Genomic DNA, 22,237 nt, shown 5'->3' on the forward strand with positions numbered 1-22,237 from the left:
GACCATGCTGGGGAAACCCACAGAAACAGCTGACCTGAGCTAGTGGGAGCTCATGGACCCCAGTCTGACAGCTGGAGAACCAGCATAGGTCCAACCCAGGTCCCCTGAACGTGGGTGTCATTTGGGGGTCCTGGGCAGTCTATGGGGCCTCTGGCAGTGGAACCAGCATTTATCCCCAGTGCATGAATGAGCTTTGGGAGCCCATTCTCTATGGAGGGATACTCTCTCAGTATAGATACATGGGGGAGGGCCTAGGTCCTACCCCAAATGATGTGACAGACTTTGATGATCCCTCATGGGAGACCCCACCTTCCCTGAGGAGTGGATGGGGGTTGGGATGGGGAGTTGGTGGGGGAATGGGAGGACAGGAGGAAGAGGAACTGGGATTGGTATGCAAAATAAGATGGGTTTTAATTTAAATAAAAATTAATTAAAAAATTTTTTACCAGAACAGAATCTTTTTTCTGCATTTTAAATTGGTAAGATGCAGAGCATACTTAACTTGGGTGCTGCACTTTACTTAACATTGCAAATCATATGTTAACAATGAAATATACTTTTAGGATTCATAGCCAACAAACAACTAGCATATAGCTATGAAATCTTATTTCCTGCCTCAAATAAAATAAGTGTTTCATCATAGAATACTTGCTTTTGAATAAACATTATTGCTCCTATTTTGTTGCATGTGCCATGGCAATCATGGGAGGTCAGAGAGGAATTTCCAGGAGTCAGTTCTCTTCCTCTTCCATCTGGGTCCCAGGGAGTTAACTCAAGTCATCAGGCTTGGCTGCAGGTGCCTTTAATTGCTGTGCTTTTCTGCCAGCCATGAAACACTCTTTTTGGTTTTTGAGATACTCTGTATAGCCCAGGCTAGCCTGGGATTTGTGATCTTCCTGCCCTGGCTCTGAGTGCTAGGGTTATAAGCAAACATTAGCAGACCTGGCTACATGATATTTTTAAAAGACATTTACTGTTAGCAGCCACCAGGCCTGACTTAATAATTTGCAATTAGTTTCCTGATCTACAATGTTATTGAAAATTTGGATTACGAGTCTTTGACTGCCCAGAATTGATGGGATCAGAGGATAAACACCTTTAATCATTTATTTTGCCTGTCTCAATTTACTCCAGAGGACTAAAGAGATGATGGCAGCAGTTCTTTTTACTAACAGACAATTCCAGCTAATACTTATGTAGAGGAGTGAAAGACATAGAGCCACTCCAACTAAAACAACAGCTTTGATGATGACTACCACACTTCCTTAATTAAGAATGTGTGACTCATTTGGGAGCTGGGTGGAGGGCTCTGCAAAAGAGGAAAAAACACCCTACTACAGATACATGTCTGCAAACTGGTAGCGTTCCTTTTCTGTTTAGCTCCAGATTGGATAAAAAATTTTTAAGAATTAGGAGTGTATAGGGATATTTTGAATTATGACTACATACTTACTATTAAAATATTATTATCAAACATTTTCATTTGAACTCCAGGATCCAGTGCCCTCTTTTAGCCTCTTTGGGTACTAGCATGCATGTGGTATTATGACATATGTGTAGGCAAACGTATTATACACACTAAATAAACACAAATAAACCTTTAAAATTCATATTCTTTTTTTTGGCTTGTGTTTATTTTTTTATTTTTTAATTTTTTCCCAACTTTTTTATTTGAATTAGAAACAGGATTGTTTTACATGACAATCCTAGTTCCCTTACCCGTCCTCCCCTATGCCCCCCAACTAAAACCTTATCTGTCACATATTTTTTCTGCTCCCCTGTAAAATTCATATTCTTATCATTTAGAATTAGAGATTGAAGTATTCACAAGTGAAATGATAATTTGCGATTTTCTTTAAAGTTTTTTGGGGTGAAGGGACACGTAGGTAGTATACAGATAAAAATTTATCCATATATCTATATATGTGTGTGTGTGTGTGTGTGTGTGTGTGTGTTTGTCATTTATAATTCTTAAAGCTAGGTAATGGGTAAATGTGTAATATTACAGTACTCTATGTTTAAAATTTCCCACAACAAAGGATTTTCGAGCATAAAGAAGTGTCCCAGTGGTAAAACAGACCAGCTAGCAAGTGTCCCATACTCAACAGTCAACAGCAGTTTTTGTATTTGTTTTTTTTTTTTTTTTTTCCTTTTCTTTTTTCGAGACAGGGTTTCTCGGTGGCTTTGGAGGCTGTCCTGGAGCTAGCTCTTATAGACCAGGCTGGTCTCAAACTTACGGAGATCCACCTGCCTCTGCCTCCTGAGTGCTGGGATTAACACACATCCAAATTATCAAAAATTCCTAAACAGTGGAGAATCGTTAACATGCAATAAAAGCTGTATGAAATAAGGTATTTATCAGACAAAACACTTGCTCATATTTACAGTATATTAACCTTTTGCTACTTATTTTACATTGTAACTTTTTAAAGGTTTGATCATAGCATAATGGGATTAAGAAATTATTTTTAAGGGGATAAAAATCCCATCATTCTTAGGCAGATGAAAACAAATATTTCTGTGCAACTTACCTGCTGTAAAATCTTCAGTCAGATCAATAAATGCATGCGAATGTGGATTCCTCATTTTACTTTTAGTGCTCAAGGCAGGATGCCAAGATAAATTTCTAAAATATAAGACAACAATTTTCTTAGGGCAAGAATCAAATATTGGCATATGATCATTTAAAGCATTTTATTATCAATTATTTCACATACTATAAAACCCACATTTTTAATATAGATAACCCAATAGGTTCACAGTATAAAATCATTGCTTCTCTCAAAGTCCAAAACATTTTCATTTAAAAAAGAAATTTCTGATGCACTAGTCACTCCCCATTTCCTTCCGTTGGCAACCACTAATTTGGCACCTTAATACTTTCCAACCCAGGACACTTCATCTAAATGTACAAACAACCCCTGGCACTTTCTATGCACTCTCTCAGTACATTTTCAAGTTCATTTACACTGCCATGTATCACAACTGCATTTTTATTCTGGGTGTGGTGGAGTTCAAAGCCAGCCTGTTTACACAGTGAGTATCAGGAAGGTCAGGGCTATTCAGTTGGACTCTGTCTCAAAAAGCAAAACAAAACAATAAACTCTGTCACTTCCCCGCCCCGCCCCTCCCATCCCCCCACCCCCAAACAGGGTTTCTCTAAGTAGCCTTGGCTGTCCTGGAGCTTACTCTATAGACCAAGATGGTCTCGAACTGGGAGATTCTCCTGCCTCTGCTCCTGAGCACTGGGAGTAAAGGCATTTGGTACCACTGCCTGGCTAGCCCTGCATTCATTTTTATGGTAGGTTTAATATTCTATTGTATGGCTATACATTTTGTTTACTCAGTCATCTGTTGATGGACAGTGGGTTGTTTCTATTTTGCTAAGAATATATATTTACAAGTTTTTTTTCTGGGATGAATGTTTTTGACTGGAGTGAATTACTGGGTTATAATGTTTACTTATTGAGGAACAATGCAAACTATTTTCCAAGGTGGCTTTACCATCTTGTATTCCCACGAGCAGGGAAGGAGTGTTTCAATACTGCCATATCTTTGAAAATTTGCTCACTATCCCAGAAGGGTTGCTTTGTGTTTCACTCATGACTAATGAGCTCAAGCATGTTCACATATGCTTCTCAACCACTTGTAGTTCTTCACTGGGGAAATAAATGATCATATCCTCCACTGATATTTAAATTGTATCTTTGTTACTTTATTATTGATTCATGTAAGTGTTTAGCTGCTCTTGAAGGTTAATGTCACACACAGCTGACTAAAATGGAAGGAAGGGTAGAGATGAAAATAAAATGGATAGTTCCAAGCCAATATTAAGTTTACTCACTAACACTTCTTGATCTTTGTAGATTTCAATTATCTTCCCCCACAGAAAAAGTAATTATGTCAAACTGTTCTAATTTGTGGACATCATCACCTTTTATCTCAAAGAATAGCGTTTATCAAAGGATGAATTTACATGTAATTAATGCAAAGGTAGCTTTTTGTTGCCTATGGCAACAGCTATTTGAAATGACTTCTAATCTACCCACTTATCAAAGATCACCTCATCACCAAAAGCTAACTATTTAAGAAATTCAGGTCAAAGCAGATAATAGGAGATAGGGTTGAGCACAAAAAGGAATATCCAGAGAGCTTCAGATATTTGCCCCCCTTTCTTTTTGCAATTCAATGTAACAATTCATTTAACAAGTATAATAAAAGACCTAGTGGTCCTTCAGTAAATGCATGTCTACTGAGACCTACTGTCATGCTTTCTGAGTACAATAATTAAATTAGTATAAAAATCAAATATTTTCTCATTTCATTAAACATAAAACTTATTATGGCATTAATAAAAGGGATGTATATATTGTGAAAAGTTGTTTTGAAAATTGAAAAAATTAATTTCGTAATGATATTTACAAAACAGTAAATAAGAACCCCTCTTAGCTACTGTGAGTGTTTAGTCTTTAAGGTAGGTTCATTGTAACAGGAAAGTGGCCTTTCATCCCAAAGAATGATGACAAAGACTTTCAGAACCCATCAGAATGCTCCCTTATACTTTCAAACCCACAGATAAAACTTTATAGTCTTCCTTCCTTCCTTCTTTTCTTTCTTTTTAGACAGATTCACTCAGAAGACCACGCTGGCCTGAAGATTTCTGTGATTGTCTTGTTTCTGTTCCCAAGTACTGGGGTTACAGCAATGGACGATTTTTTAGAGTTGGTAGTAAGTGCTCTTACCTGGGGAGTCATAGGACAGGCTCCTATTTTGGGACAGTCTCACTCTGTTGTCCAGGCTGGCTGGGAAGTCACTACAAAGCCCAGGCTCTTGGCAACTCTACTGCCCTCAGCAGCACAAACACTAGCTAATATTAATTGCATAAGCAACAATGCTTAGTCTACAACACTTTTCAGGATAATCAATTACTAATTTCATGGTGAAATGTACTATCAAATTTCCCTGGGCAAAACCCATAAAACTATGCTTTTCTGAAAAGATGATGATAATCTTTCTGAATGACTGCCTCAAATACACTACTAAAATTGTGACACCACGGAAAGTGAGGTGGAGAATTTCAGAGCACCTTAAACTATGCACTTAGATTCACCCAGACCCTAAAACAAAGCAGTGTGAAAAATCTCAGAAAATCTTGGTTGATCCAATTGATCCCTCCAAACTGTCTGGTAGGACTATAGGAGATAAGATGATGGATGTTTATGACTACAGCATAACCCTTGAAATGGAGAGTAAAAACAGTAATGTATTAAAACTTTCCTTATTTGTATGGATTAATTTTATAAAGACAAGGTTTTGGAGAAATTATTTATTTCCAGTAGCAATATCTTTTTAGGAATGGAGAAATGATGTCATATTTTCATGGAAATGTTGATAAAAATCTGCTTTATCCAATTCTAACAGATTCCTTTAAACAATGTTATAAAATATCAAGGACATATATACAGGAAGACAAGAGGTAAGGCTGTCAATAAAATCCTAAGAAAATATAAATCATTTCACAGCCATTTTTAAATATGATTATGCACACTAAAGTTGATTATAGAGTTAAAGATGCCATAGTGTTATTTGATTTATGTTATAAATAACATAGCTTTTATATTCTTTTACACAACAGATTGAAATGGCAAGTATATTGTTTCACTAAGAAATATTTGTAAATAGTTTGTCCAATGCATCACCATATAAAATCAGTAGTAAAAATGAAGGATGATTTAATAAGCCAGCCATGGGTTATAATATTAAAGACATCAAAAGTTAAATGGAAAATTAGAGACTTAGTGCTTTTGGACTGATAACAAGAGCTACAAGATGAAAGGAAAGATGGACTCCTACCAGTTGTCCTCTAACATCTACGTGCACATTACAGCAAGTGTAATGTGGATTAGCACACGTGCACGTGAGTGAGCCCAGTTACCATACTCACTGCCTCAGCTTAGTCTGGCCACCTCTTCCTGCACCAATCATGAGGCTTCTGCCAGAATCGGCCCTGCCTGCCTCAGATCCATTGGATCTCCCATACAGCATGCAACCTTCACACCCAGCCAGATCTAGCACAATATTGTGGTCTGGAAGAAAATGACCTCCAAAAAGAAAGTGCCACCATTAGGAGGTATGGTAGTGTTGGAGGTGTGACACTGTGGAGGCAGGCTTTGAGGTCTCATATATGCTTAAGCCACACCCAGTGAGACAGACCAGTTCCTATGAGTCAAGATGTAGAACTGTCAGCTACTTCTTCAGAACCTTGTCTGCCTTCATGTTGCCATGTTCCACCATGATAACAATGGACTAAGTTTCTGAAAAGTAAGCCACCCAATTAAGTGTCTTCCTTTTTCAGAGTTGCCATGGTCATGGTGTCTCTTCACAGCAATAGAAGCCCTAACTTAGAGACAGTAGGCTTGGACCAGAAAGAACATCCTTCACATCAGCCCAGTCCTCTCTATCCACCTGACTTCATTCTATCTAAACATATCAGACAACTAGGCTTAACTCACATGGGCACCCTCTCTTCTGCCCCAGCCTGTTCTGTCTGTATCACATACAGAACTAACACGTTCAGATTTTGTAACAAAAATACAAAAACAAAACAAAACAAAAAACCCCAACAAAACTGAAAACAAGAAAGATCAACCCAGTATTACCAGTCCCATAGAAATGTCTGTCAATGAAAATTGCCTAGATAAACTCCAGGACACAGAAGTTATAAGAACAATTATAAACTTCATCAAAGAGTTCAAGGAATAAAGAGGACACAAAGAGAGAGCTCATTGAAATTAAACAGAAAGAACCTAAGGAAAGTAAATGCCCAAGTTATGCCCAAGAAAATACAAACAAACATAAGGCTTATGATGAAATGATGAACACAGTCCAGGATCTGAAAATGGAATTTAATTAAGAGAAAGACTGAAGGGGATTCAAGCTAAAATGAAGATGGGATTGAAAATCTCAGTGGCTCAACTAGAAACTCAAATAAGAGCCTTACAAGTAGATTGAATCAAGCTAAAGATAGAATATTAGCACTTGAAGATAAAATAGAGGATTTAGGCAAAAATAAGCAAGGAATATGAATCATATTGCTAAAAACAGAGGAAAGGGACATACAGGAAATGTGGGGAACCATAGAAAGATGAAACCTTTGAATTATAGGTACACATGAGTGAAATGAAAGCCAGGACAAAGGTGCAGACCAGATCTTCCACAAGGTCATAAAGAAAACATCCCCAAACAAAGGAAAGACACAGCCATACATATACAAGAAGAACACAGAGCAACGAATAGACAAGAACATATAAGAAAATACAGCATATCAAAGTTAAAACAGTAAACATATAGAACAAAGAATGAATATTCAAAGTTTCAAGAGAAAAAACACAAGTCACACACAAAGAAAAACCAACTAGAATAACAGTTGATTTCTAAATGGAAACTCTGAAAGCCAGAAGAGGCTGGAGCAATGCATTTCAAGTCTAAAGAGACTATGACAGTCAGCCTAAAATAATACACCCTGCAAAACTGTCAACCATAGTTTGAGAAAGGAAAACCTTCCACAATATAAACAGTCCCACAAAATTTATATTCAACCAAACAAACCTAAAGAAAATATAGGAAGCTGAAGAGAGGAAGAGGACAGCCAACAAACTGGAAAGGAATACAAAGCCATAATTACTAAAATAAAATTAACATGGAGAACACCCCAAATCAACAACACAATGGCTCCAATCAGCACACACATTTCAATAACTTTAAATATTAATGCTCTCACTTCTTCAATCAAAAGAAACAGGGTAGCTGAATGGATTAAGAAAAAAAAAATCCACCTATCTGCTATCTACAAGAAACACATCATAGCTTTAAAGACAGGCACGGCTTTAGAGTAAAAGGATGAACAAAAAAGTACTTCAATCAAATAAGACCAGGAAGCAAGTATATGTCATTATCATAAGCAAGTATATATCATATATACTTCAAAGTATAATAAAATACTTCAAACTAAACTAATGGGAAGAGAAAAGGGATAATCTTCATTCTAATCAAGGTAACAGTTAACCCAGAAGACATTCTTAACCTAAGCAAGCATACATGTATCAAACTCCAGTGCAACCAATATCATAAAATGTACTGATGGAATTAAAGACAGAGATTAACATCAATCCAATAATAGGCGATTTCAGTACCCCAGTTTCTCCAATAGACAGTTAATATGAAAAAGAAAGCAGAAAAACATCAGAATTTAAATGACATCACACATCAACTGAACTTTTTACATCAACTGAACTTAACAGATAGCAACAACAGAGTATCCTATCCAAACACCAAAGAAACGCCACTAAAATAGATCACACCCCAGGACACAACACAAATCTTTACATAGTCAGAAATACCAAAGTAACTTACTGTATCCTATCTGACCACTCTGTGATAACACTTGAAATTGACAGCAAACAAATCTCTAGCAAATACACAAACTCATGTGGATTGAACCACTCATTACTGATTGATGAATGGAATAAAGAAGAAATAAATTTTCCTGAATTAAATGAAAATGAAAACACAACACAATAAAAACTCTAGGACACATCTAAAGCAGTCGTATGAGAGAAATTTATAGTTCTAAGTACCTAGATTTAAAAAAAAACATCAGAAAGAGCACAAATGATACAATGTATGCAACTCAAATGAAACAGACACTAAAAGCCAAAGCAAATAATAATAAAAATCAGAGCAGAAATTAATGAAGTAAAAACAACAACAAAATAATAAAAAGAAACAACAAATCTAAGACTGGTTCTTCAGGAATATAAACAAGGCTCACAGACCTTTGATACAACTAAACAAAAGAATGAACAGGCAAACATTACAACACACACACACACACACACACACACACACACACACACACACACACACACCAAACAAACAAACAAAAGCCAAACAAAAACAACCAAATTTTAACCAAGCAGAGTTCAATAACCAAAACAGACATGTATGGTGATAGAAATAGTAGCAAATCTTTTCAATTAAAAAGTTCAGGGTTAGATGGATTCACAACAGTTACAGACTTTCAAAAAAGATCTACAGCCAATACTCTTAAAAAAAAAAAAAAGAAAGAAAAGATAGAGAGTGAGAGGACTGAATCCCAGCATGGAAGCAGCATCAGAGAAAGGCCGGAGCTTCAGGCCTGCAGTATCAGAGGAAGACCTGAGCTTCAGGCCCAGAGCAGCAGTATCAGAGGAAGGCCTGAGCTTCAGGCCTGGAACAGCATCAAGGGAGCCAGGAGCCCCAGACCTGGGAACAGTGTCAGAGGGAGGTCACAGCCTCAGGAGCGAGGAGTGATCACCTGGTGAAACAACAGCAGTGGGTTCCAGCAGTAGCTTCCAGAAATTATCACAAAAAGTTCCTCTGGGAAAGATCAGCTGTGTCCCAGCTAGCATCCACTGCCATTTCTCAGTTGGAGATACCCCGCTACTACATCAACCACTGAACCCTCAGCCCAAGCTACACCTCCAATGGGAGAAGCATCTACCAGAGCTGTAGCCCCATCTGTACCTCAAGGAGTGACAACCTGAGCACTGGGTCCACTTCCACCAGGAGGAGCGTTCACCGGAAGCTCTGTTCTACTTGTGCCTGAAGGAGTGGTCAAAAGAGCCGCAGCCCCCAACTATACCAATTGGAGAAGAGAGACCCTGAAGCCCAAGCTCCATCTATACCAATCAGAGGAAGAGATGCATAGACAACAGGGTAAGAACACACTCAACAATATAAAGAGCAATATGGCACCACTGGAAACTAGTGGTGCTACAACAGCAAGACCTGAACATCCCAACACAGAGGAAGCAGAAGAAAATGACCTAAAAATAACTTTATGACAATGATTGAGGCCCTTAAAGAGGAAATGAAAAATTCCCTTAAAGAAATGGAGGAAAAGACAAAATATTGGAAGATATCAACAAATCCCTTAAAGAAAACCAAGAAAAAGCAAACAAGTAAAGGGAAGGATTCAAGACATGAAACCTGAAATAAAGGCAATAAAGGAAATACAAACTGAGGGAATTCTGGAAATGGGAAATCTGGTTAAATGATCAGGAACCACAAATTCAAGCATAAACAACAGAATACAAGAGATGGAAGACAGAATTTCAGGCACTGAAGATATGATAGAGGAAATAGATTCATTGGTCAAAGAAAAATTTAAATCTAACAAATCCTTAACATAAAACATGCAGGAAATCTGGGATACCATGAGAAGACCAAACCTAAGAATAATAGGGATAGAAAAAGGAGAAGTCCAACTCAAAGGCACAGAAAATATATTCAACAAAATCATAGAGGAAAAATTTTCCAACCTAAAGAAGGACATGCCTATGAAAATACAAGAGGCTTACAGAACACCAAATAGACTGGGCAAAAAAAAAAAAAAAAAAAAAAAAAGAAAAAGAAAAAAAAAAAAAAAAAGGCAGACCTATCAGAATTACACCTGACTTCTCAACAGAAACAATGAAAGCCAGAAGGTCCTGGTCAGAGGTTAGGCAGACACTAAGGGACCATGGACGCCAGCCCAGACTACTTCAGCCAGCAAAACTTTCAATAACCATAGATGGAGAAAACAAGAGTATTCCATGATAAAATTAAATTTAAGCAATATCTATCCACAAATCCAGCCCAACAGAAAGTACTAGAAGGAAAAATGCCAAACCAAGGAAATCACCTATGTCCACAAGAACACTGGAAATAGCTGAGCTTACAGCAGCAAATCCCAATGAAGGGAATTGTGAACACATAATGCCATCACCAACAACAAAAACAAAAATGACAGGAACTGGCAATCACTGGTCATTGATACCCATTAATATAAATGGGCTCAACTCACCTATAAAAAGACACAGGCTAACAGATTGCATGGGAAACAGAATCCATCCTTCTGCTGCATACAAGAAACACACCTCAACCTCACAAACAGACATTACCTCAGAATAAAGGGTTAGGAAAAAAATTTTCCAATCAAATGGACCTAAGAAACAAGTTGGTGTAGCTATCCTTATATCTAACAAAATAGATTTCAAACTAAAATCAATCAAAAAAAGATAAAGAAGAGCATTTCATATTCATCACGGGAAAATCCATCAAGAGGAAATCTCAATTGTGAACATCTATGCCCCAAACACCAGGGCTCCTGCATTTATAAAAGAAACATTACTAAAGCTTAAATCATAAATCAAGTCCCACACACTAATAGTGGAAGACTTCAACACCCTACACTCACCACTGGGTAGATTTGCCAGACAGAAGCTTAACAGAGAAATAAGGGAACTAACAGATGTTATGACTCAAATGAACTTAACAGACACCTATAGAACATTCCATTCAAATACAAAAGAAAATATTTTCTTCTCAGCATCTCATGGAACCTTCTCAAAAATAGACCACATACTCGGTAACAAAGCAAAACTCAACAGATACAAAAAAAAAAAAATTGGAATAAATCCCTGTGCCCTATCAGATCACCACAGCTTAAAGTTAGAATTCAACACCCATATCCCCTAAGGAAATAGAAACAGTTATCAAAAGTCTCCCAACCAAAAAAAGGCCAGGCTCAGATGGATTCAGTACAGAATTCTACCACATGTTCAAAGAATAACTAATACCAATACTCCTCAAATTATTCCACACAATAGAAACAGAAGGAATATTGCCAAACTCCATTTATGAGGCTATAGTTACCCTGATACCCAAACAATACAAAGACACAACTAAGAATTACAGGCCAATTTCCCTCATGAACATAGATGCAAAAATACTCAATAAAATACTGGCAAATTGAATCCAAGAACACATCAGAAAAATCATCCACCATGATCAAGTAGGATTCATCCCAGAGATGCAGGGATGGTTCAACATAGGAAAATCCATCAATGTAATCCACCATATAAACAAACTAAGAAAAAAAAAAACAACACATGATCGTCTCACTAGATGCTGAAAAAGCCTTTGACAAATTCAACATGCCTTCATGATAAAGGTCTTGGAGAGAATAGGTATACAAAGAACAGACCTAAATACAATAAAGGCAATACACAGCAAGCCAACAGCCAACTTCAAACTGGATGGAGAGAAACTCAAAGCAATCCCACTGAAATTAGGAACAAGACGAGGCTGTCGATTCTCTCCATATCTATTCAACATAGTACTCGAAGTTGTAGCTAGATCAATAAGACAACAAAAGGATGATCAAAGGGATACAAATCGAAAAAGAAGTCAAACTCCTAATATTTGCTGATGATATGATAGTTTACATAAGTGACCCCAAAAATTCTACCAGAGAACTCCTGCAACCTTCATTAGTGTAGCAGGATACAAGTTTAACTCAAATAAATCAGTAGCCCCTCCATATACAGATGACAAATGGGCTGAGAAGGAAATCAGAGAAACACGCAACAGATAGAGATCATTATAGAGAATAACAACCAATTAAAATGCAAAGTTGTGGAGCCCAGTCTCAACTGATACATCTATAATATAACTCCAGAACCTAAGGCTCAGGGATCATTTGCAGACTAGGGGACAGAAAAATTGGGAAGGCGAGAGGAATAGGCTCTCATAGTTTGCTGTGAGATTATGTCTCCTAAAAACTTTATATGAAATCTCACCAACATGATGGCTTACACATGAGCTGAACAAGGACAACAATAATTGACATGCTAAAATGGATGTGGGAAAGTCTAGGAGACCCAACTTTACACAAAGAACTACAGGTAACTAAGAAATCTTAAGAGTGGGAGAAATAATGTCCTCCAGGGAAGATTAAACCAATTGATCAGCCCTGGAAACATATACATACAAGTAACATATCGACTGAGCAGGTTATATTTTGCATTTAGGAATAACCATATTCATATATATATATAATCATAATGAATGAATAAAAGAAATTGATAAGGAAGTATATATATGGGAGGGTTTTGGAGAAAGATGGAAGGGGAAAATGATGAAATTACAATCCCCCCAAAAAAGAAATAATAAAAACAATTTAAAATGTTTGAGGTAATTGATATAATAAATATTTTCATGTAACTATTACATATTATGTAAAGTCACTGAAATATCACATTGCCACCATTAATATGTACAACCATTACCCACACATTAAAATTTTTACAATACTCTTAAAATTTTTATATACATATGGTTGTTGTTCGTGCCTTTAATACTACATTGTGAAGTAAACAGAACATGTTAAAGTACATATTTATTACCTAGCTCCATTAATATTATGAAGTATAAAACTTGGGTTTGACTGAAAAATGTGTGTGAATACAGTCTGTGATCCAGAGAAATCCTGAACATAAAACTTTATTTTTACCCTTGATTAACAATACAGACACAAATGTTTTTACTTCAGTACTAAAGTTATTCTGAAAGCATATTCAACATCAGTTTCAAATATCCTTTTATAGAAAATGCCTATTAATGATAAGCTCATGTAACCGAGAAAGATGCTTTAACACTTCACAGCTAGGTGTTATTTCTAAGCAATGTGACACATTATTATACGGTTTCAAGCCAGTATAAAGTGAATTTGAGGCACAAACTGAAGTTTCACATTTGACCATTTGACATAATGCAATTATGGCCTCCATTTTATCAGCTCTATCATCACCCTGTCGGATAACCATCACTGGACAACAACACAGGACTCACTACCTACTTAAACTGACCACATTTACTGTAACTACAGCCAAAGTGATTCTGTTCCTTTACTATGGGCAGTCTCCTATTTCTAATCAAGTGCTACGCCAGGCTATAGCCCTGGGATTCCCAGCACAATCTTAAGCATTTGGCACTCTCCGTAAAAATCATTGCAAGTTTTCTATAAAACTATGTTGCTACTCAAATTTAAGTAAAATAATCTCAAGAGTGGCATATCCACAGTGTGTAACAGCTAAGTTGCAAAAATTATGCTTGATTCCTAATGAGTAAGAGTGGGATGCTAATCAAAGTCTAAATAGTGCAGATTTTCTTTTGCTGGTACTTTTTTCACCTATAGTTATACAATCTGATATATGTGGTGCATTTTTACCTGTGCTCATACACCAGTTCATATGTGGTGCTTTTTTCCACCTGTACTTGTACACCTGCACATATGTTGTAATTTTTCCACCTGTGCTTATGCACCTGCATATATGTGGTGGTTTTTTCACCTGTGCTTATACCTGTACATATGTGGTGTTTGAATGAGAAATGTCTCCTGTAGGTTCACATATTTAACACTTCATGCCCCATTTGTGGCACCCTTTGAGAAGGTGATAGAACCTTTGAGATGTGGACCCTTGCTGGAGGAAGCCCAATACACTACAGGGATACACTCAGCTTTATCTTATCGACAGTCATCTCAAGAGGGTACCAACAGAAAGCCAGTGTGTCTGCATGTGCACACATGCATCCTGTGTGGAGAGGACTGACCTAGCATTTATTACATACTAACCATACTTCTTAGAAATAAACTATACTGCCAACCACAAGAGAAATTTTTTTGTGTTTGAATTAAAAAAAATTGTTTGGGGCTAGAGAGATTGATTATAGGTTAAGAGTAAATATTGCTCTTACCCAAGTTCAATCCCAAGTATCCACGTCAGTCAGTTCAAACCTCCCTGTAACTCCAAATCTAAGGAAGTGAACGACATTGGGTGTAACAGGTACCTGATTCTCTCTCTCACATAAGTACACACACACACACACACACACACACACACACACACACACACACACACAGGTGCGTGCGTGCGCACAGGTAATCTTTAAAAAATTTATTAAGTTGGCCTTGGAATAAATCACTTAGAGAAAATTTGGCTACTACTTTTTAATCTGTGACTGACATTTGAATGAGGGATGTCATATAACAACAGACTATTAGTCTAATCTATTGCATATAAGAATATAGCTTATAAGAAACATGAAGGAACACATTTTTAGGCAGAATAACTTTTAAAAGTGATACTACTTTTTTAAAAAAGCTATACTATTTAAAGAAGCATTAGAGAAAATAGCCTAACAAAGAAGTTAAAATAAATAAGCCATGGCCCTTTAATATGATATTCTCAGGAGATTTTCTGATTGATTTAATAAAAGTACACAGAGACACTGGGAATTAACTTTTTTTTTTTTTGGTTTTTCGAGACAGGGTTTCTCTGTGTAGCTTTGGAACTTATCATGGCACTCGCTCTGGAGACCAGGCTGGCCTTGAACTCACAGAGATCTGCCTGCCTCTGCCTCCCGAGTGCTGGGATTAAAGGCATGCGCCACCAACGCCCGGCTGGGATTTTACTTTTTGAACTACTATTTTGGCTTTTTTGTAGATTTTAATTTTAAATGTCAAATAAAATGAAGTGATCAGTTTTTCAATGAGGACAGACTGAGTGGCCTGTAAAAGCAAAGTCACAGGATGGGTATCACTAGGTTAAGATATGGTGGGATAGTGTTGGCTGTTGCAGAAGTGCAGTGTGCAAACCTGAATCTAGGATTCTACACAATATCCTATAATGACTAGTCTGAAGGATATAGAGAAGGCTGTACCCACTACAACCTAGGTGAGCCATACCATGAAACACGGGTAGCATGTGGAATCAGAAATAGTCTCTCAATGGGCACAAGTGTTTTCAGACACACATTGTAGGTAGAATGGAGGCAGGCAGAAAACATCAGTGGCAAAGGGAAAAGCAAGCATGGGCTTGTAACCCAGAACCCATAAAATCCCATAAGGTGAGTATGATTCGCCAGCACACTAAGAAGAATTAAGAAACACCTCTAGAAAGAAAGTCAGAAAGGCTGCCACACAAACTCCTTTCAGCATTGAAATACAGATCTAACTGGTCTGAGTCATGGAGATTAGGACCTCTAATCCCCCTCTACAGGACCAACCACAAAGACAGAACAGGAGCTGGGGAGAACCATGCTAACTAGGAAGAAATGCTGATCAATAATATATAGTTATTTCATTTCTTATCTTTAAATTTATTTTTAAAATTTATATTTTGCATTCCTTTTTTTGGTTTTAAGCTTTTATCTTATCTCATAGATTTTTATAAGAGTTTTTTAATTTTTACATATATTTATTTATTCTGGAAGGTGCACAAACCATAGCATGCTTATGGAGCTCAGAGGACAACTTGGGGGAGTTGGTTCTCTTCCTCTACCAGTATGAGTCTTAAGGATCAAAGCTACGTCCTCAGTCTTGGTGACAAGCATTTACATTCACTGGGCATCTTGTTGGCCCTTTCTCTTCATGCACCTTCTTTATACATTTTCTCTATTATTTCTCATAGTTCTACCCCATATATTTTCCCTCCCATTCATAAATCACTTCCTCATTTTCTGTCCTTTGCCTTTTACTATTAGCATCCTTAGCTCTAAAAATGTATAGACTGAATTTCCCAACAACGATAGTAATTTTGACTCTGAGTCAGACTAGACACAAACAGGAAGTAAACAGTATTTTTACCACATGTTTGCATTTGGACTGCTGTCAAATCATTGTTTTCATTCCTACAGTTGGCTCTTACTTAACAATAGGAAACAAACCCCCCAAAGACACCTCACCAGGAAAACATATAAACAAAAAGTGGGAAAATAACAATTAATTTTCAGTGTCTAACAAAAAGGCATATCCATCTCAATAAATGTATGAAACACAACAACAAAAAAAGAAAGGTTTGAGAAACAAGCCAGTATGACATCACCATAACCTCCTAAGCCCTAATATTGGACCTAAAGAAAGGAAAGAGCTGAAAGACTTTAGAGTCCTACTTTCCAAAAGAAGCAGTGACCACAGAGGACTCAAGTGACAGAAGATAACTGAAGTAAGAAAATCATTCAGGACTACATAAGAAAGTAATGAGATATGAGTAATAAACTCAACAGTTCCAAAAGCATAGTGGAAACATTTGGCAAGAAAACCGAGAATCCGCAAAAGGACCAAACAGAAATGCTGCACATGAAAGTATCTGTCAAATAAAAAGAAAATACAATGATGATATTCCAGTGACGTATGTCAAGATGGAGATGCCATGAAATAACTAGCCAGAGGCCACCAGCACAATCTCAGTCACAAGCCTGACTTTGAGAAGCCCAGGCTTTCTGAGGAGTCCTGACCTGCTGGGACAGGGATTTTCTTGCCACTCATACTGCTCCTTTTAGAAACAGCCCTAAACCAAATGAAGATCCACTTCTAAGTTATCTCTAGAGTATGACTGGTTTAGGATATTTTGTAAAGTTAGCAGGAAGGGCAAACAGGTTTCTTATTCAAGATTCACAACAATTCTTTAAATGTTCATTATGATAAGTATCCAAACATTTACATTCTTTATGAAAAAATATTAGAAAAAGTGACAGGAATTCTTAACATTTCTCCAAAAGACAACTTAAACACAATGTACACATGTTTATCTGCAAATCACATTTGAAAACATAATCATAAAAATACATTATGTCTCGAAAACAGAAAAAGTTGTTGGAGCTCCAAATAATGCAGTGATTCTCTGCATTTCCTTAAAGGACAAACAAACAAACAAGCAAACAAAACAAATATTTGTCCGTGCTGTGGTGGCGCATGCCTTTAATCCCAGCACTCGGGAGGCAGAGGCAGGCGGATCTCTGTGAGTTTGAGACTAGCCTGGTCTACAAGAGCTAGTTCCAGGACAGCCTCCAAAGCCACAGAGAAACCCTGTCTCAAAAAACCAACCCCCCCCAACAAAAACAAAAAACTCCCCCCCCAAAAGCCAAAACAAATATGCTCTCTATACATAGACAAAAACTTGCCTTACCAGATGCAGAAAAAAACAAAACCTCAGGAAAACAGATTGAAGGTACCACACGAAAACTACCATGCCATCACTAGTTGAGTTAGGAGGAAAGTTATATTGAAATCCAGGGGAAACCAGGTATGGCTCTTTGAAATGCATGCTTAAACAATATGAAAACCTTAGTATATATACTGGTAAATGGCAAAGTTCACACTGAGAAGTTTCCAGAACTAAAGGAGGTCCTTAAATTTTTAAGCAATTATTCATTTACTTTTTAATTTTACAAATGAAATAAAGAAGCAAAGTTTATAAACAAACATATAGGAGCTAACAGAACAATGGCGGCCCTAGCAGACTGTAGCTATTCATCTTATTTAAATTCCAGCACCATCTAATGAACTGCTATTTACACAGAGATATGTAAAGCCTGTGCATCTACTGCAGAATGGACTAGGTAGGTCAATACCCAAATTGGTTACAGATCAAATTCAAACTCTTTGAGAAAGCTTCCATGTTGACCATATACTCCCCAATTTTTTTTTAAACAAGCATTTTAGTAAGTTGGCTTTTCTTCAACGATTAAAGCAAATGTTCACACATTGACCTGGCAGCAGCAAGAATACACATGATTAATTACACAGCTATACTCCTAGTTACTCACCCTCCTAATAGTATCTGTGGCTGGCTGGATTCATTTGTGATACCAAATACATCAGGAATTAGATCACCATTGAAGCTGAAAAGAAAACATTTTAAAAATTAGGCGCTGTTTTATTATAATGCCACCTTTAACTTAACTTTCAGGAGTGTGGAACATCTCGATACTCAATAGTGTCTATTTGTGGCCAATGAAGCAGAAAGGACAGTTGTCCCTTCCAGACCAAAGTCTTTTAGTTTTGCTAATGGACCCACCAGCTAAATAAACCTGCTGCCACAACTATAAGAAAGAGATTTACATTATAAGGGCAAATCTTAGCTATCTAAAAATACACTTAACATAAGTTAAGTTGGTGAATGAATATACATTTGTAACTTAAATGAAAATTTCTCACCTGAGATGGCAATGCTTCCTCCAGTGTCAAAGACCATTTAAGAAAAATCCCAACACCAAGCATATAAGCTCTCTTTTGAGTTGTTGATCAGAGCTGTCCAAGAGACTCCCCAAATATTACATGCCATTACTATTTCACTTGGTTGCCCCCAAGAGGTGGAAGGTGAGTCCCTATTGCTGAAAACATCATGCTAATTAGACACAGGTCCCAGAGGTCTGTGAGCCAGAACTCACCTGAATGTCTTCTCCCTGAGGGTAAGCTCTCATGGTAACAGAGGTTGCCATGTAAATTTCCAAAGGATGAAAGCAACCAACAGCCCTACCCAGTTAGCCTCCTATGAACCACCACAACAAACAACATGGCACAATCACCATGAGGGAGAAACAGTGGCACAAATACCTTGGTGGTAAACAATAGCTCTTTAAACTGGAACTAGCAACAGGAAATCATGTCTGGTACTGAAAACCTAGTCAACTACCCAAGGTAGTGAGGTCACCAACCTCACTTTACTAAACTAGCCTGTTTCTTTCCCAACCGGTCCTGCAGCCATTTAGTCCCAAATAAACATACTGAAGCTTATATTAATTATAAACTGTTTGGTCCATGGCTCGGGCTTCTTATTGGAAAGCTCTCTCCTAATTATTAACCCATTTTTATTAATCTAAGTATTTCCACTTGGTCTTATCTTACCGGAAAATGCCTGGGGCCTCTTGCTCCTTCAGCAGCTATATGGCATCTCCCTGGCGGTCACTCTCTGCCTCCTCTCTCCAGAATTCTACTCGTCTGGCAGCCCTGCCCATCTTTCCTGCCTGGCTACTGGCCAACCAGTGTTTTATTGATCAACCAATAAGAGAAACATATGCAGAAGGACATCCCCATCACTAGCCCAATCCCTATCACATTCTCAATATTTGTTCTTATACCCACAGATGAGTATAGTCCCCACCCTCCTCAAGGAAACATCTCTCAGTGTTCTCTTCTTAGTAGATGGAGACCATCATCCCCAGCTGAACATCTACAACACAACTCTTGAACCTAAGGCTCAATGACCATTGCAGAAATGGGGACACAAAGATTGGAAAAGCCAGAGGAACAGGCTCTTACAGTTTCCTGTGAGATTGTGTTTCCTAAAAATGCCATAAATGCTATACCTATGATTGTCACCAACATGACTGCCTAACATGAGCTGAAAAAGGACAACAATAACAGACATGCTAAATTGGATGTGGTAAAGCCCAAGAGACCTCAACTTTATAAAAAGAACTATAGGTAAGTAAGGAATGCTGAGAGTGGTAAAAAGTCTCCTCCAGGGGTTAGTACACCATTTGTTTATCCAGTATCAAATGGTCAGTCCACTAAACACACAGAAGGAGGAAGCTGGTCAATTTACTGTGCTTGGTTAGTCCATCAGCATTCCAGTCTGCTGCTTATTACTTTACTCCAGACATCTCTGACTTTCACACTTAGTTAGCATTTTCTAGGCCTACTTCACTGTTAATGTTGGCAGTGCAAACATTACAGTACATACTCAGAGCCTGAGCAGGCTATATTTAGGTAGACATATGTACATACACATATGCATGTAACAACAATTAAGAAAAAAGAGACCATGAATTTGAAAGAGAGCAAGAAAAGATATGTGTGAGGGTTTGGATGAAGAAAAGGGAATGAGAAAATGATACAATTATAATATAATCTCAAAAAAATACACACACAAAAAAACCAAACAAACAAACAAAAAAACAGAACAGAACTGTGTTTGAATGAGCTACCTTCAGAGATAGAGGGGTTCTGACAGATCTACTTTCTAAGCAGGAGCATAAATGAAAGAAAGCCTCTTGCTAGCTATACCCGACCCATTAATGTTAGTGTTTTGACCTTTTGGGTTTACCTGTGAGCTAGCTCTGTGTAATATAGGGCTTGAATTCTTAAAGGATAGGTTGTGATCTCAAATGTGATTCCATAACTGATAAGAGGAGGTGCAACTATTTGGCAACAGTAAAATGGTTTTGAATTTAATGACCAAAAATTAATTCAAAGTCAAACACAGGATGAATCTGAGGTATTTTTACATCATATACTGCACTGAGACTTTGGTTAGAAACATAAAACAAGCACTGTGCACCAATGAATGTCAACCAAGGCTCTGCTGAAGCTCCTGGCTCACATCAGTACTACTGCATGGGATGAACTGCCCTGAGTATACAGAGTTTCTGCTGTTATGGAAATATGATGGTTTAATTACAGAAAAATATATTTTCCTATTGTCATTCCTCAGTGTGTTAGTAGCAAATTAGCAAACATCTACCATCTAAAAAATTATGTATTTATATGAAATGGTATTCTCAGCATTGATGTTTAGAAAATGAAAATATCAATCATCTTTGGAAAACAATGAAGAACTTATACAACCTGCACTATGAAATGTTCCTATGTAAAGGAAAAAAAAGAACAGTATCTTTTTTTGTAGGTAAATTTGACTAATTTTAAACAAACAATAAAATTATATTGTTAGTATAAGAACCAATTGTTTTAAAATAAAGTCTTTAATGATTCACAGTCAGTGAGTGTTTGACTTGCAAACCTCCATTATACCTCTATATAGCAGGGTCACAAAGGGTGGAAAGACGTCATGAGAAGAACAGCATTAAGATGCCCTGATCTTGACCTGAGCTAGTAGGAACTCACTGACTTTGGGCTGACTTGGGGGGAAGGTGGGGGAGGCACGGGACACAACACGGGACAGGATGGACACCACCAGCATAAGATCAAACTAGGCCATCTGAATGTGGGTGACAGTTGTATGGCTTAGGCAGTCTGTGGGGCTACCGGCAGTGGGACCAGAATTTATTCCCAGTGCTTGAACTGGTCTTTTGGAACCCATTCTCTTTGGAGGGATACCTTGCTCAGCCTAGATATAGGGGGGAGGATCATGGTCTTGCTTCAATGTAAGGCACCAGGATTTGTTGACTCCCCATGGGAAGCCTTACCATCTCTGAGGACTGGATAGGGGGATGGAGGGATGGGGGATGGAGGGGGTAGCAGGAACAGGGGAGGGAGTGAGAACTGGGGTTGGTATGTAAAATGAGAAAAGATTGTTTTCAAAACAAAAATATGATTAAAAATATTGAAAGACTAAATTGGTTTAAAAAAAAAATGTCCTATTCTGTCCCTCCCTGACAGTGAAGAAAACTGTTAATTCCTAGAAACTTTAGACTTAAAATGATCCATAAAAGAATCCCTAGCTGCTATAAAAATTCATACTTGTCATTGATTAATATAATAACAATGAAAAATACACAAGTATAAAAGAAATCAAACCAAGTACTCTTTAGAAGTTGAAACTATGGTTTGATATTTCAGATTTCTTATCAC

At 37.4% G+C, this 22,237-nt stretch overlaps 1 protein-coding gene across 2 annotated transcripts in view; it reads right to left on the reverse strand.

Annotated features, from left to right (window-relative positions):
* Itfg1 (integrin alpha FG-GAP repeat containing 1) overlaps positions 1-22,237 on the reverse strand; it is a 116,852-nt gene that overhangs the window by 86,757 nt on the left and 7,858 nt on the right. For both annotated transcript variants that reach the window (XM_027406298.2, XM_035442573.1), the window contains exons 5-6: positions 18,472-18,546; positions 2,532-2,626 (exon numbers count right to left, since the gene is read on the reverse strand). In XM_027406298.2, the coding sequence (XP_027262099.1) occupies positions 2,532-2,626; positions 18,472-18,546 (170 nt within the window). The remainder of the gene's footprint in view (positions 1-2,531; positions 2,627-18,471; positions 18,547-22,237) is intronic.

The sequence above is a fragment of the Cricetulus griseus genome, chromosome 3, assembly GCF_003668045.3.
Source record: "Cricetulus griseus strain 17A/GY chromosome 3, alternate assembly CriGri-PICRH-1.0, whole genome shotgun sequence".
Taxonomy (NCBI): Eukaryota; Metazoa; Chordata; class Mammalia; order Rodentia; family Cricetidae; genus Cricetulus; species Cricetulus griseus.